The 15,845-nt window shown below is 40.7% G+C and overlaps 1 protein-coding gene across 6 annotated transcripts in view; it reads left to right on the top strand.

Annotated features, from left to right (window-relative positions):
• TRIM2 (tripartite motif containing 2) overlaps positions 1 to 5,326 on the top strand; it is a 156,587-nt gene extending 151,261 nt beyond the window's left edge. For all 6 annotated transcript variants that reach the window (XM_075860340.1, XM_075860339.1, XM_075860336.1 and 3 more), the window contains 2 exons: positions 1,490 to 1,630; positions 3,990 to 5,326. In XM_075860340.1, the coding sequence (XP_075716455.1) occupies positions 1,490 to 1,630; positions 3,990 to 4,142 (294 nt within the window). In that variant the 3' untranslated portion in view covers positions 4,143 to 5,326. The remainder of the gene's footprint in view (positions 1 to 1,489; positions 1,631 to 3,989) is intronic.
• The last annotated feature ends 10,519 nt before the right edge of the window (positions 5,327 to 15,845 follow it).

The raw sequence follows: 15,845 nt of genomic DNA, 5'->3' as shown, positions 1-15,845 counted from the left end.
ATACTTATCCCCGGAAGTGCCCCCCAACTCAAGCACTGAGGACTCGTTCCCCACCACTTTGGTCCTAGGAAGCTTATGCAGTGGTCACGTGCCATTCATCATTCACTGGTATCAGCAGTTATGTGACATTCATGACCACATCACCACTGAGGGCGAGGCCACTTCAGGGATAAATATCCAACAGCTTATTATGTATTGCCATCCCCTACTCTGCTGCAAATTTTGGAAAGTCACGAATAACCCCTTTTAAGATTGGTGTTTCATGCGCCATTATTAATCTGAAATACACTGGAGTAAGATGCACCTGATTTATTAAGAGGTGCACGCCAACTTCTGGTGTGAATTATATAAAATTTGCCCCAACAAGCTGCGGCATAAAAATAAGGTGCAAATTTTTTGCGCAAATTGGGTCATTTTCACGACAGAAAACGGGCATAGAGTGTTTAATATATTCCCCCAATATATAAATGCAGATCTAAACTTGTTTTCTTAACTAGCCCCAAAAAATATTTAAAGGCGATATACACTTTTGAAATCCTAATTGATCTAATGCAGTGTTTCCCAACTAGTAGTTCAGGAGTCACATCTGGCTCTATGGCCCCCTGCGTGTGGCTCCCCAGCTGGTGACAACTCTAAATTGCCAAAATTACTGTTTTTTTGGTCACCTTCGCCTCCCCCCAAAAAAATGTCATATAAAGTGATCAAAAAGTTGTATGTAACCAAAATGGTGCCACTAAAAACTACCGCTCGCCCAGCAAACCTAAAGTCCTCACACTGCTCCATCAACAGAAAAATAACGGATCTTTTATTTTGTAAAAGTAGTATATCGTAAATAAAACCTATATAAATTTGGTATTGCCGTAATTGTATTGATCTGCAGAATAAAGTTTCCTGCTCAATGGAGGGACTGCTGTTTTGGATCCATTCCACCTCACAAAATAATTTTTACGTTTCTTAGTACATTAAATGATGCCATTAAAAATGACAACTTGTCCCGCAAAAAAAAAAAGCCTTCATATGTCAATGGGAAAAAAAAAAAAGCTATTTGCTCTTGGAATATGGGGAGGAGAAAATAAAAAACTAAAAATAAAAAAAATCTCTGAATATTTTAGTACAGGCTATCCTAGGATGGATCTACTGTATGGTTGTCACTAGTAGCTTTGCATTATTTCCTTGTGCGTTGTTGTTTCCATTTAAATGCATTGAAAAATCAACATATGACATGTTTATTAGAGATAATGAATTATGTAAAACTAAATCGCTTCATCCGGTCCGATAAAACGAAGAGAAAACAACATCTGAACTGTTCTGTGTGAAAATGCATCTACTGGGGGTACAGAACTGGATAAAATGCATAGGACCGTAGTAGGTAGTTCCACCATAGCTGTAAACTAATCTTTTACTTTGTCATTTTAGAAAGTGGAACAAATGGAGTTGATTGCTTTAGACAAGCAGATTGATGGGGATATTATTTTCTATTCCTGTATAGGTATTTAATCAAGATGGTGAGTTCATCTTGAAGTTTGGATCAAATGGAGAAGGCAATGGTCAGTTTAATGCACCAACTGGAGTGGCTGTGGATTCCAATGGAAATATAATAGTTGCTGACTGGGGAAATAGCCGAATACAAGTAAGAACTCACTCCAGAAATATACACCTATGACTGCAGTCTTTAGGAAATACATGTTAAAGTAGAACTTACATCCAGAAGTACCTAACTTGTTCTCCTCGCCCCAGCAGCAGTTTTTATATTATTATTATTATTATTATTTAAAGTTATATTTTATTCAGATTTATAATAATTATGGATACTATTTAGAGATGTCATATGAAAAATTATTTATTCGTTATGGTTAGTTCATATGGATGATAAAATTGTTCCAGTTGTTAGACCTTCATCATGCCCATCAACGTATGGTTATTAAATGACTTCTGATTTACAAAGTAAAATCGCATTAAAGGGGGTTTCCAGATCCATATTTATTTTTCTTTATAAACTAAATAATAGTTAAAATAACAAAATACGAAATGCTTTCCTTTCAAATCCCCTGCTGACCACAACTTGGAGCCTTTGACGCAGAGGCAGTGGGGGACTTAAAAGTTATTATATTAGATCTAGTTATTTGAACCCATATTTAGTTAATTTACATTCTTTTAAGTGGTTGGAACAAACCCTTTAACTCCAACTGTCACGCAATAACCAGTCTTTGCTACTTGTAATGGGCTTTAAAGTTAAACTCTTGGAAACTTTTCATATTTCGTCAAAAATTGGACCAACAAGGGTTTTAAACACCAGGTGTAATGATGGGGTAAGGAGACAGACAGGTGAGCCCTAATCTACCTGCCACTCAGTCCCTGCCTACTTGCACGACCCATCCTAGGCGACGGCGTACAACTGGGCGACGGTCCCTATGCTCAATATGTGCACGAGAGACAGACAAGGGTACACAGAAGCTAAGGGAAATGGGGCAGTTGCCCACGGCAACACCTTGAGCAACAAGAGTAGTGAACGAGCCGAGTCAAACCAGGAGTGTACGAGGTACCAAACGCAGAGCAGGAGCGTAGTCAGTAAAGCCAGGGTCAAAATGAAGCTGAGGACAAAAGTAATAGCTGGAACAGCAGAGCCAGGAAACAGGAGAGAATCACAGGCAAAGACAAGAAGCAAATGAAGGTATACATAGACCGAGGGCAGGAGCTAGAACCGTCTGGCCAGACTGTGATAGGTTCTCCCACTCCTCAGCCTACCAGCCTGAGTGGTAGCAGATCGAGTCACTCTATCAAACCTAGGAGCAGATGCAGACTGATTAACCACGGGCGTCGCTACAGAAGCTGTGTCTGGCAGATCCTTTACACCATCTTTCAATCTTGTCACTCCAATGCAGTTCTAAAGTGCTCTCTACTGTACAGGTCCTTTAAAACCACAGGAAATAATAAAATGGCTGCATGTTACTGGACTGTACTGGAGAAGTTGCCAAAATGCCACCCCCTTCTCTGACCTACTACACTTCAGACTTCCTGCTGTCTGTCTCCTGCATTCACTCTGCACTTAATTAATAGTTCGGCCTCATGCACACCGCTGTTTATGGCTCCGTTTTTTACAGAGCCATAATGGGTTACCCATAGAGGTGCATGGGGCCTTTAAATCGGAAGCATATAGAGGTTTTTAATTTTCTGTCGGATTTCATAGAGGGAAGGATGTCTGTGAGATGCAGCTTCGGTCAATAGTTACAGACCAGGAATTGATGTCTGAGAAGGAGGCGTCTTTTTGGCAACTCATGGTATGGCCCATGGTATTCAGGACCTATAGTGTACAGAGGACCTTGGAAAGGTATATTTCGGGTACCAGAGTGGAAGAATTAAAGTCCCTGGTATATTACACAACCTTTAGTAGGTCAATTTTACTGAATATGATCATTTTCCTGGATTTTCACTTTAACCACGACTTAAAGGGGTGTTTCAGCCTTCAGCATTTTCACCTATCCACTGGAGCCTGACGGAAGCAGCCAAGCTCTCTGCTCTGTTGTTTCGGTCAGCCCCATAGACTGTAAAAGGAGTGGCTTGGCGCATGCCTGGCCTCTGCGCCGTTTTAAACACCTCCTAGCTGCCGTCTTGCGGATGGGGGGAACTGGGGACGGCGTATACCCATTCTGGTGATTGGTGAGGGTCCCAGAAGTCTAACTCCCCCCCCACCCCCCTCCTCAATCTAGCATTTGGATAGGTGAAAAATACCCCTTTAAAAGAAATGTATGTACTGTACCTTTTATCATGTTACAACCACTGCACACCTAATTCTCAAAGTATTGTTACAGGCTTTCTAGATAAATTTTTTATTTATGTGTAAAGAGCCTCTAAAGCAGGCAACTAAACTAATCATTCATAATTGATGACGGTTAGCTTCCAAACATGTATATGTAATAAATTATATACAGTATATGCTGTACAGATATCTGCAAGTTTACCCACCAGTAAATATTTTTTATCATTTTTAGGTTTTTGATGGAAGTGGATCATTTTTGTCTTACATCAACACTTCTGCTGACCCACTGTATGGTCCACAGGGACTGGCTTTGACTTCAGATGGCCATGTTGTTGTAGCAGACTCTGGAAATCATTGCTTTAAAGTTTACCGGTACTTACAGTAACTACAGGCTACAGTTTTGTGGGAATTACTGCATTCAATATGGAACTTCTAGCAAGATGGATGGAAGTGATCTCCAAATAACTTTCTCTTATTTAATCTCCATGTGATCATGTTTACGTTTTTAGCGATGGCTTGTGTCTGTGTCAGATTGCTTCATCGCTACACACTGAAAAGTGACTCTCCAGTGTAAAATAGGATACCATTACCGTGTTACTGGAAACTTTAAAACACATTTAAAAATGCTCATCTTGTGCACTTGGGTCTTTGACCTCTTAGAAAATGAACTCGGTGATCCTCAGTGGAGCCCCATCATTCTATAATCAGTTGTTGTCATACGTCATTTGTCCAGCACTGAAATCCAGAAGTCTTCTAGCTCTGTGTATCCTGGTAGATATAGTATTTAAACATAGGATGAAAAAACTTGGTTTAAACCACATAGTAGATGTACACGTGTATTCAAAAACTTTACAAACTGTAGTCACATTTTTGATAATGACCTAAAGTCTTCTCTACACAGCCATTTGCAGTTTATGTGCACTTCTATCCTGTCATACATTGATAAAGCATCATGAAGTATATGCTGTTTCATTCCATGTATCGTATTAATTTTTTTTTGTACAAAATAGAAAATGTACAATTTCTGATAAATGTTGATTATGGATCACATTAGGAGTTAAATTCAGATAATTAGCAATGGAGCTATGCCTTATTGACAGATGCCCATTGATACCAAAAATGATCCACTCTGGAAACCTTGCATGCTTTCTTCCCAGCGAGAGACTTCCTTACATAGACTCATTGGGGTCTCTTATTCCAATTAGTGGAAATCTAGAATGGTAAAGTAAAGCCTTGTATGGGATTCGTAGCCATAACTATGTTGATCTGTTCTAATGCAACAAATGGCATGAACAAAAAGGAAAAAATTAAGATAACGATTGATTGTAACTGTATATAAAATTGCTTTTGTAAACATTTGCTAAAAACAAGAAAAGCGACAATATTTGATAGCGTGGGTTCATACAATGCAGGTTTTGTCTACTTTCCCAAGTGGCCAGCAGAGTATTTGTCAAAGGTCGTTGGTAAAATAGTCCAGAAATTTCATAATCCAAAAGTGGGAGTCACTGTCAAGATGAACATTTTCTGTATTTCAATTTGATAATTAAAAATATTTGTTAACCTAGAAAACCTAGCTTAGGCCTCATTACTAGCATGTGACATTCTGTGCGCAATATGAAACCATGTTGCGGTCAGTACAAATAGCCTATCAAGCGCTGTATTTTCTCCTTGAAGCTCTCAAAGCAGTGGAGGATAGGCTACATAAAACAGCATCTGCTGCTACCTATTAAACAAAAAACAACAAAAACCTGCTGCTGTGAGTACAGATATAGATGTACAGAAATAAAACAAACAAAATGTGAATAGCTGCATAGAATAACATTGACTCTCTGTTTCTGCCCCGACTCAGTACAGACAAAATACAGAGGCATAATACACAGGTGGGAGTGAGACCCTATTTGACATCATGACAGACTGACTCTTGTACGCTTGTGCTAAAACCAGGCATTTAACAACGTCCTATTGCAGCAAAACGAACGCTGACTGCAGCATTCATAGTCCGGTGAGTGCCGGCTAATTCTAGGGTACCATTTACCAAGTGGTAACCAGGTTTGTTTTTTAACACTTCCGTACACAAGGCCTAATAGGATTCTACTGTGGATTAAGAGTGTTCTTGTAGCCTAGACTAATATAATATGCAGACTAGCAGTGTCCAAAAGAATAATTTCCGGCACTTTGAAATTTCACAAATATATAATAATTTACAGTTGTAAGAACGAGATGGCATCCGATCACCAGAGTATCGGGGTTATACGGAGGTCTTATGCAGGATTACATCGTAGATCGTAATCCTCGCCAGTCAAACACTGCATCCTAGATCTTTAATCTTGCCTTAATGTTTCCTCCTTCCCTGAGGGATTACACTCGTTACAAAATTTCAAAGTAGTACTAATGGAAGCTGCGTTTACATGTGCCAGTAGTTTTACTATCCCCTATCTCTTAAAGCAGCAGTTCCAAGAAATTTATCTAGACCAGCTTATGTGGTACTGCAATTGGGGTTTTTACATGCTACAACAATATTTGGAGTTTTCTGCTCACATTGTATCACCAGGATTTTTGTCTTAACATTTATGTACCCCCACAGATCACTAGAACGGGAGTCCCGTACCAACGGTTCTTCCTCATTGCAGTGAGAAGGAGCTTAAATAGAGCGGAGAGCATGCATGTTGCCGCTCCATTAAAAGTCTATGGGACTGATGGATAGTGACATTCAATCGAGGAGGAACAGGGGAAAAGGACCCCCATTGTACTGATCACTGGGGGCCCCAATAGTGGGGCCCCTAGCGATCAGGCCTTTAGCATCCTATTCTGTGGATAGGTGATAAATCTTAATCTTGGGACAATGCCTTGAAACCTAACATCTGGCCACTATGGTAAAATAACGCAGTGAACAAAATAGGTAGCAAGCCAATTCTGTTTTTTGTTTTTTTTTATTCAATAACTACATTTAATGCATTCATGTTATTTATGTCATTGACAAAAATCTGCATCTGTTGTAACATAACAATTTACAATTAATATAAATTGGATTTGATTAAAAAAGTATTGGAAAGTTAATTTGTCGCCTACCTTCCACTGCAACTAATAAAATGTAAGCCAAACTAAAGCATACTGACACACAAAATTCACACAGCGATCCCGTCACTACGTCATGCTGACATTCAGCATACCTCCCAACTTATGCATCCCCATTAGTGGGACACCTAATGCCCACCCGGGAACGACATCAAAACATCGAGGGAATACCCATTTTTATGTCAATCTGCATAAGTTACACCCACTTGTAGACCCGTTTGCGGGACATCATGACAGTCAACATTTTCTTAGTCTTTACCATATTTCATGGTATAGAAATCTCTTGTGTATACCGATCGATCTATCCCATATACATACATGCAATGACATTCAAAACAATAGATCATGTTTTTTTAATCTTTTCCCAAACACTGCATGAAATATTTACAGTATAACATATTTCCTAATGTTATTTTTCATTCCAAAGACATAACTGGGTTCTTATTATAAATTGTGAATCACGGGTACTGCAGGAAAGGTCCCTTTAAAACTTTTTTGAAATATATTATTTAAGTACAATGCAAGATGTGCCTGATTATCCTACTGCAGGTATATTAAAATGCACTTTAATATCTATGTTAAAATGTAACAAACCGCTCAAATGGTAAATCTTCGCATATTAGCTATGTGTGATGTCTTCATAAGGGAAAATAACTTCCAACTTGTAAACAGGTGATTGCAAGGGTTTATTACCATGTACTGTTGTATTATACTATTGTATTACATTTATGCAAAATCTAGATGAGATGCCTGACACAGACCCGTCACTTGGTGATAGAAGTTGGACTGGTTTACTGACATGAATAGCCCCATCTCCCTGATTTCAGCAGGTTTCTTTTTCCTGGACCACCCTGTTCCAGGGGATATGGCCCACTGTTGTGTTGGCTCCCTATATGCTAATGTTGTGTAGTTAGCTCAATGGGGTGGAGCTAACTTCCCTGTCTCTGATGCTGACCAATCAGTGTGAGGCAGCTGGAGGGTAGTTCACTCCCTGTTTGCTAACTACAGCAAATTAGCATATAGGTAGCAAACACAACAGTGGACCATATTTATGGAACAAGGGTTGGGGGGGTCCAGAAAAAAAAACCTGGAATCGGAGACAGTGCTATTCAGGTCAGGTAATAGGTTTATCTTTTATGACCTAGTGACAGGTCCTCTTTAACTCCATGTTTTAAAGTGATTAGCGCCATAAAGTTGGGCCTTTTGATTATTCATTGTTCTACACTGTCTTTTAATCTGGGGCCATCATTTGAATGAAAAAGACTCTTTGCACTGTATTATACCTGGTGCAGGGCCTGAAGAGGCAGGGCATGACACAGGGATTCAAAGAGAGGAGGGGGATTGCTAAGAGCAATTGTAAAATACGCTAGATTTATTAATGCCGTGCAGCATTCTTTTGGGGCAAAATATTGTTGTGAATTATGCCAGCCATGAGGAGGCAGAAGGTGTCAAGCAAGATGTACCAAATTTCTCATACAGCATGGGCCACTGTGATTAATTTGGCACAGTTTCTGCCCGTCTGCTCCAGTTTTATCCGGTCTTTAAGACGGTATTAATAAATCTTTCCCAGTGTATACATTTTGGTGAAGTGTTCCTTTCAGCAGCAGGAAATGACTTCTAACTGTATACTAGGACGATTATCTGTAAATGTTTTGTATACTATTATATGATCAACCCATAGCTTGCGTGCATGACTTGAATGGATACAACCATGTTTTACAACCTGACGTGTAAATTGCACTACTTCTAGGTACAGTAGGATCATGCCTCATTTTAGACCACGCAGACATAGCCCAATAACTTTATACATATCTGTGTGTATCACCAGGATTAGTTTAGAAAAATGTCAAATAAAATGTACATGTAGACACAGGAAATATAAACAATACTTTTGCCCATAGAATCCAGTTAGGTTACAGACATCACTTTTCTAGTGCAGCAGTCTTTCTTGGTTGCCTTGTAAAACACCTTCAGTGTCCCACACTTTCTTATAACTTCAGTCTTTTAAAGAAACACTCCCACAATTTTTTTTTTTATTCTCTAGCCCGTTGGAAAGGCACATTATGTAAATTGTGGTGAAGGTAATTTTCTTACTGGTGGCTGTATTTGTGAGTTATCCACTCCCTTCTGGTTCTCAGTTGTGTCATGTGACCAGCAATCTGATTCTCCAAATGCTACCGCGTCTCATGTGTGAACAGGAAGTCCGTTTCTCCATTCATTCCTATAAGACTCACATTGAGGCTGTGATAGTAATGAATAGAGAAACGGACTTCCTGTCCACACAGAGTCCTATTGCTGGTCACATGACACAGCTGAGGACCAGAAGGGAGTGGATAACTCCCAAATACAGCCCCCGATAAGAAAATGACCTTCATCACAATTGTTCCTTTCCAACGGGCCAGAGAATAAAAAAAATAAATGGTGGGAGTGCTTCTTTAAAAGAATGAAGTTATAAGAAAGTGTGGGAGACTGAAGGTGTTTTACAAAGCAACCAAGAAAGACTGCTGCACTAGAAAAGTGATGTCTGTAACCTAAAATTACCTTCACCACACTTTATATAATGGGCCAGAGAATAAAAAAAAAATTGTGGGAGTGCTTCTTTAACTCCATATTCCCTCGATTTTTAAAAAGCATGGTTAAAGGAATTATTTGAACACACGTTTATCTACAAGATAATTAATATATGTTCTACTGCTGAGTGCTCCACCATCACTAGTACGGGGAACCCGTCCCCTGATTGAGAGCGCAGGAATCGCACCACAGGAGAGCATACGAAACGGAGGAGACATATCAGTCTTCCCTTTATACTTTTGCTTCTTTTTGAATCCAGTCCATTGTTTGGTGCAAAAAACTGCATGTGTGATTCCAGTCTTACCGTGACTCCCATAGAGTTATATGGAGCGGCAGTATGCATGCTGGACCACTGCCCCATACAAACGCCTTCTCCTCTCAGATGTCTTGGGTACTGGTAGATTGGGCCCCAAGCAATTTGTGATAAATTTTGTTTGTGAGGAGGTTCCGCTTTATGTCTATATCTATTTGGGGGAGAAGTTGTATGTGCATTATTTACATTATAGTTACCAACGGTGTTTATAGGTGAGCACAAACTTATCCAACCATAGCAAAGTACATAATGCTACAAAGAACACATCAAATAGTCAAACCTCTCCACGCAAATCTCCAAAATGATAAATTAAAGGGGTATTCCAGTTACAACAAGTTACCCCCAGTCGTACGGTAGGGGGTAACTTGCTGATCGGTGGGTATCTGACAGCTGGGACCCCCAGTTTACGAGAACGGGGCCCCGTACCCCTCCTTTGAACCAAGCAGCACGTGGCTCATGCGCACTGCATCTGCATTCATTCTCTATGGCAGCGCCGGAAATAGCCGAACGCTGTACTCGACTATCTCCGGCGCTCCCATAAAGAATGAATGGAGAGGCAGTGTGCATGAGCGACCTGCTGCTCCATTCAAATGAGGGGTATGGGACCCCCATTCTCGTAAACTGTGGGGGTCCCAGCTGTCGGGCACCCACCGATCAGCAAGTTACCCCATACCCTACGGATAGGGGGTATCTTGTTGTAACCGGAATACCCCTTTAAGGCTGATATCAAGACCTAGGTTAGATGATGAAAATATTTGTGTGTTTAATATGGTCGTTGCACATAATAGATTAGTTCTATTGACATGGTACTGCTAGATAGTTGAGTGTGTCATATCCATACACATGTATATAATGTTTTTCATAGTTCCAACTGCATTTCTCATGATTCAATCGGACTATACAAAGTTGTATAAAAATGGAGAAAAGCTCCCACTTCATAAATCACAAATGCTCCGTATATTTCCAAAATTCCTGTATGATAAAACAACCAGTCAATAAATATTTGGATTGCACCTAAAAATGTCTATACAGTGTGTGATGAGAACCATCATTTTTCCAGTCTCTCTGAAATGCTCAAGTGTTACAGACCTTAAAAAGACAATACTATCCTCCGAAATGTTTACATCTATTTACATATCTGAGATTATTTTACATTAAATAAACTACTTTTCATTTGTCCAGAAAAGCTAAATTTCTGCCTATACCCTTTAATATACTCGCAAACCAAGATCAGCTGAATAAAACAATGAGCACAAACAGAGCACACAAGAGCCGATGTCCAGTGGCGGATTAAGAAGACCATGGGCCCTGGGCTGTTACCCAAACTTGGGCCCCCCTTCTCCACCACCACCCTGCCGCGCCGTAACTATTGCTAACACTACCTAAACACTAGTACACAAAGTAGGCACATTATGCACAAAGTACACACAGTACACAAAGTACGCACATTATGCACAAAGTACACACATTATACACAAAGTAGGCACATTATGCACAAAGTAGGCACATTATGCACAAAGTACGCACAGTACACAAAGTACCACATTATGCACCAAGTCCGCACATTATGCACAAAGTACCACATTATGCACAAAGTACGCACATTATGCACAAAGTAGGCACATTATGCACAAAGTAGGCACATTATGCACAAAGTACACAAAGTAGGCACATTATGCACAAAGTAGGCACATTATGCACAAAGTACCACATTATGCACAAAGTACCACATTATGCACAAAGTACGCACATTATTTACAAAGTACGCACATTATGCACAAAGTACGCACATTATGCACAAAGTACGCACAGTACACAAAGTACGCACATTATGCACAAAGTACGCACATTATGCACAAAGTACGCACATTATGCACAAAGTACGCACATTATGCACAAAGTACGCACATTATGCACAAAGTACGCACATTATGCACAAAGTACGCACATTATGCACAAAGTACACACATTATGCACATTACGCACATTATGCACAAAGTAGGCACATTATGCACAAAGTACGCACAGTATACAAAGTACCACATTATGCACAAAGTAGGCACATTATGCACAAAGTACGCACAGTACACAAAGTACCACATTATGCACAAAGTACGCACATTATGCACAAAGTACCACATTATGCACAAAGTACGCACATTATGCACAAAGTACGCACAGTACACACTATGCACAAAGTACACAAAGTAGGCACATTACGCACATTATGCACAAAGTACGCACAGTACACAAAGTACCACATTATGCACAAAGTACGCACAATATGCACAAAGTACGCACAGTACACACATTATGCACAAAGTACGCACAGTACACACATGACAAAGTACGCACAGTACGCACAAAGTACACACATTATGCACAAAGTACACAAAGTAGGCACATTATACACAAAGTATGCATAGTACACAAAGTACACACGAGTATGCACATTATACACAAAGTACACCTTGTAAACACATGAATATGGACATTAACCCCTTAATGACTGGGCCATTTTGCACGTTAATGACCAAGGATTATTTTTTGTTTTTTCACGGTTGCATTCCAAGAGTCGTAACTTTTTTTATTCCGTCGACATAGCCGTATAAGGGCTTGTTTTTTGCGGGACGAGTTGTATTTTGTAATTGCACCATTTTTAGATGCTTACAATATATTGATTAACTTTTATTAACTTTATTTTAGGAGAGAATTGAAAATAAGCCGCTATTCCAGCATTAATTTTCACGTTATAAATTTACGCCGTTTACTATGCAGCGTAAATAACATGTTTACTTTATTCTATGGGTCGGCACTATTACGGGGATACCAAATATGTAAAGGTTTTATATGTTTTTCCTACGTTTGCACAATAAAAACCCTTTTAGAAAAAAATTACTTGTTTTTGCATCGCCGCGTTCCAAGAGCCGTCTTTTTTTTATTTTTCCGTCTATGTGGCCGTATGTGGGCTTGATTTTTACGGGCCAATGTGTAGTTTTCATTAGTACTATTTTGGAGTACATAAGATTTATAGATTAACTTTTATTTTATTTTTTATGGGGGGAATGGGAGAAAAGAGAGAATTTTGCCGTTGTTTTTTGCGTTTTTTTTGGACGCCGTTCATCCGGCGGTTTAATTAATGTGTTAATTTTATTGGTCAAGTTGTTACGATCGCGGGGATACCATATATGTGTATGTGACTTAGTATACCAAAGCATTATTGCCTGTCAGTGTAAAACTGACAGGCAACCTGTTAGGTCATGCCTCAGGCAGATGCTGAAGGCAGACCTGGGGGTCTTTGTTAGACCCCCGGCTGTCATGGAAACCCGACGGCGACCCGCGATTTGTTTGCGGGGGCGCCGATCGGGTGACTGAGCTCCCTCCCTCTGTCAAACACATTAGATGCTGCTGTCACTATTGACAGCGACATTTAATGGTTTAAACTGCCGGAATCGAAGCGCGCTTCGATTCCGGCAGTTGCAGCAGGAGCCAGGCTGAGTATAACAGCCGTGCTCCTGCTGCTGATCGCGTGGGTACAGTGACAGTACCCGCGCCATCACAGGACGGATATATCCGTCCTCCTGCGCGAACTAGCAGCTGCTGAGGACGGATATATCCGTCCTTCGGCGTTAAGGAGTTAAACAGACATGAATATGGACATTAAACATACATGAATATGGACATTAAACACACATGCACTTACCTTTTATGTCTTCACTGCAGCTCTTCTCCTGCTCACAGCACATAGCCCGCCGACAGTCTCCCCTCCCCCATGTCCCGACAGCTAGCAGCAGAGGAGAAATGTTTAGAGCAGGGAAGGGGGGCTGGAGGGGGAGCTTCTAAAGCAGCACAGACCACGGCTGCTAAGTAGAAGCGAAGCTCCCCTCGCCTGACAGGTGCGGTCCTGGCACCGGGGCTCCCTCCGGTGCTAGCGACGCCACTGGGCATGAGGGGGTTCGGGCGGTCATGGGCCCCCTGAGAGCCTTGGGCCCCCCGGGAGCCTTGGGCCCCGGGCGACCGCCCAAAACGCCCTAATGATAATCCGCCACTGCCGATGTCAAACCAGCTCACTGACGGATTCGGCTGACAGCAGCGTTCTGCAGCTTTTATGTATATTTATACATAGAACCTGAAGAGGTGATTCGGAAAAAGATTATTAATGTACATTACAAAAGTTATGCTAAAACGCATACATTTTTTATTTTATTTTAAAAAAGCCACCTAAGGCTATGTTCACACGGGGTATTTTGCAGGAGGAATATCTGCCTCAAAATTCAGTTTGGAAGTTTGAGGCAGATATTCCCCTCCCTGCATGCCGATTTTCGCGGAGTTTTTCGCGCCGTTTTTCGCCCGCGGCCATTGAGCGCCGCGGGCATAAAACAGCGCGAAATACGCTTTCTCTGCCTCCCATTGAAGTCAATGGGAGGTCAGAGGCGGAAGCGCCGGAAGATAGGGCATGTTGCTTTTTCCCGCGAGGCAGTTTTACTGCTCGCGGGAAAAAGACGCCGACGCCTCCCATTGAAATCAATGGGAGGCATTTTCGGGCCGTTTTTGCCGAGTTTTGCGACACGGTTTCCGCGTCAAAAAACTTGGCAAAATACCCCGTGTGAACATAGCCTAAGGCTGCAGCCAGTTTTGACCTTCCTGACAGAGCCTCATTTTCAAATCTGACATGTCCTCTTATGTGGTAATAACTTTGTAGTGCTTTTAGGACGCAGCCTAGTTTTGGCCTTAACCCCTTAATGACCAGCCTATTTTAAACCTTAATGACCACAGTATTTTTTAAGTTTTTCCATCGTCTCATTCCAAGAGCTATAACTTTTTTATTTTTGCGTCGACACAGCTGTATAAGGTCTTGTTTTTTTGCGGGACAAGTTGTATTTTTTAATAGCACCATTTTGAGGTACATATTACTTATTGATTAACTTTTATTAACTTCTTTTTGGGGGGGGATAGAAAAAAAACTGACATTTCGCCACACTTTCTTTGCGTCCTAAATCTACGCCGTTTACCGTGTGGTATAAATAACACTAACTTTATTCAGCGGGTTGTTACGATTATGATACCAAATTTGTATAGTTTTTGTATGTTTTACTACTTTTACTCAGTGAAAACACTTTGTTTCAGAATTATTTGTTTTTGTGTCTCCATATTTGAAGAGCCATAACTTTTTTTTATTATTCCGCCGATGCAGTTGTATGAGGGCTTTTTTTTTTGCGGGACGACTTGTAGTTTTTATTGGTACCATTTTGGAGACATTCACCGTGCGGGTTAAATAATGTAATTGCTCTATAGTCGGGGTCGTTACGGATGCGGTGATACCAAATATGTGTAACTTTTTTACTTTTATTTTGGTTTTTTAATAGTAAAGCAGTTTGTAAAGGGAAAAAGTGGGTTTTTCCTTTTTTTTTTTTTTTTTTAACTTTTCATTATTAACTTTATAAAAATTTTTTTTTTACTAGTCCCACTAGGAGACTTTAATATGTGATTCTCCGATCGCTTTTATAATCCACTGCAATACTTTTGTATTGCAGTGTATTATTACTACCTGTCCGCTTAAAACGGACCGGCATCTGCTAGGACATGCCTCTGGCATGACCTAGCAGGCATTCACTACAGGCAGAACTGCTGGCCTTTATTAGGCCCCCGGCTGCAATCGGAGACACAGACACTCGGTGATCTTATCACCGGGTGTCGGTGGGATGAGAGGGAGCTCCCTCCCTCTCTTCAAAGCCACTCAGGTGCGGCGCTTGCTATTGAGCGCCGCATTTGAAGGGTTAAACGGGTGAGATCGATACTAATATCGATCTCACATGTTCGAGCAGGAATGCCCCCAGCCCTCCGCTACATCTGGTAGCTGAGAGCAGGGAGAATTAACGGCTCCCTGATCTGTTTATTTATCCTGATGCAGCGCCGTGAAAAGGCTTCTGCATCAGAATAAAGTCCGTTAGTGGCTGCCGTGAAAAGGCGTATTGGCGGTCACTAACTGGTTATGGCTCAGAGCCAATTTTTCAAATCTGAAGACATGTCTCACTTTATGTGGTAATAACTCTGGAATGCTTATACCTATCCAAGCGATTCTGATACTATTTTCTCGTGAGATATTGGTCTTTATGTTCGTGCTAAAAA

The sequence above is a fragment of the Rhinoderma darwinii genome, chromosome 1, assembly GCF_050947455.1.
Source record: "Rhinoderma darwinii isolate aRhiDar2 chromosome 1, aRhiDar2.hap1, whole genome shotgun sequence".
Taxonomy (NCBI): domain Eukaryota; kingdom Metazoa; phylum Chordata; class Amphibia; order Anura; family Rhinodermatidae; genus Rhinoderma; species Rhinoderma darwinii.
The sequence above is the reverse complement of the archived record's forward strand: the minus strand, read 5'-3'. Positions and strand labels throughout refer to the sequence as shown.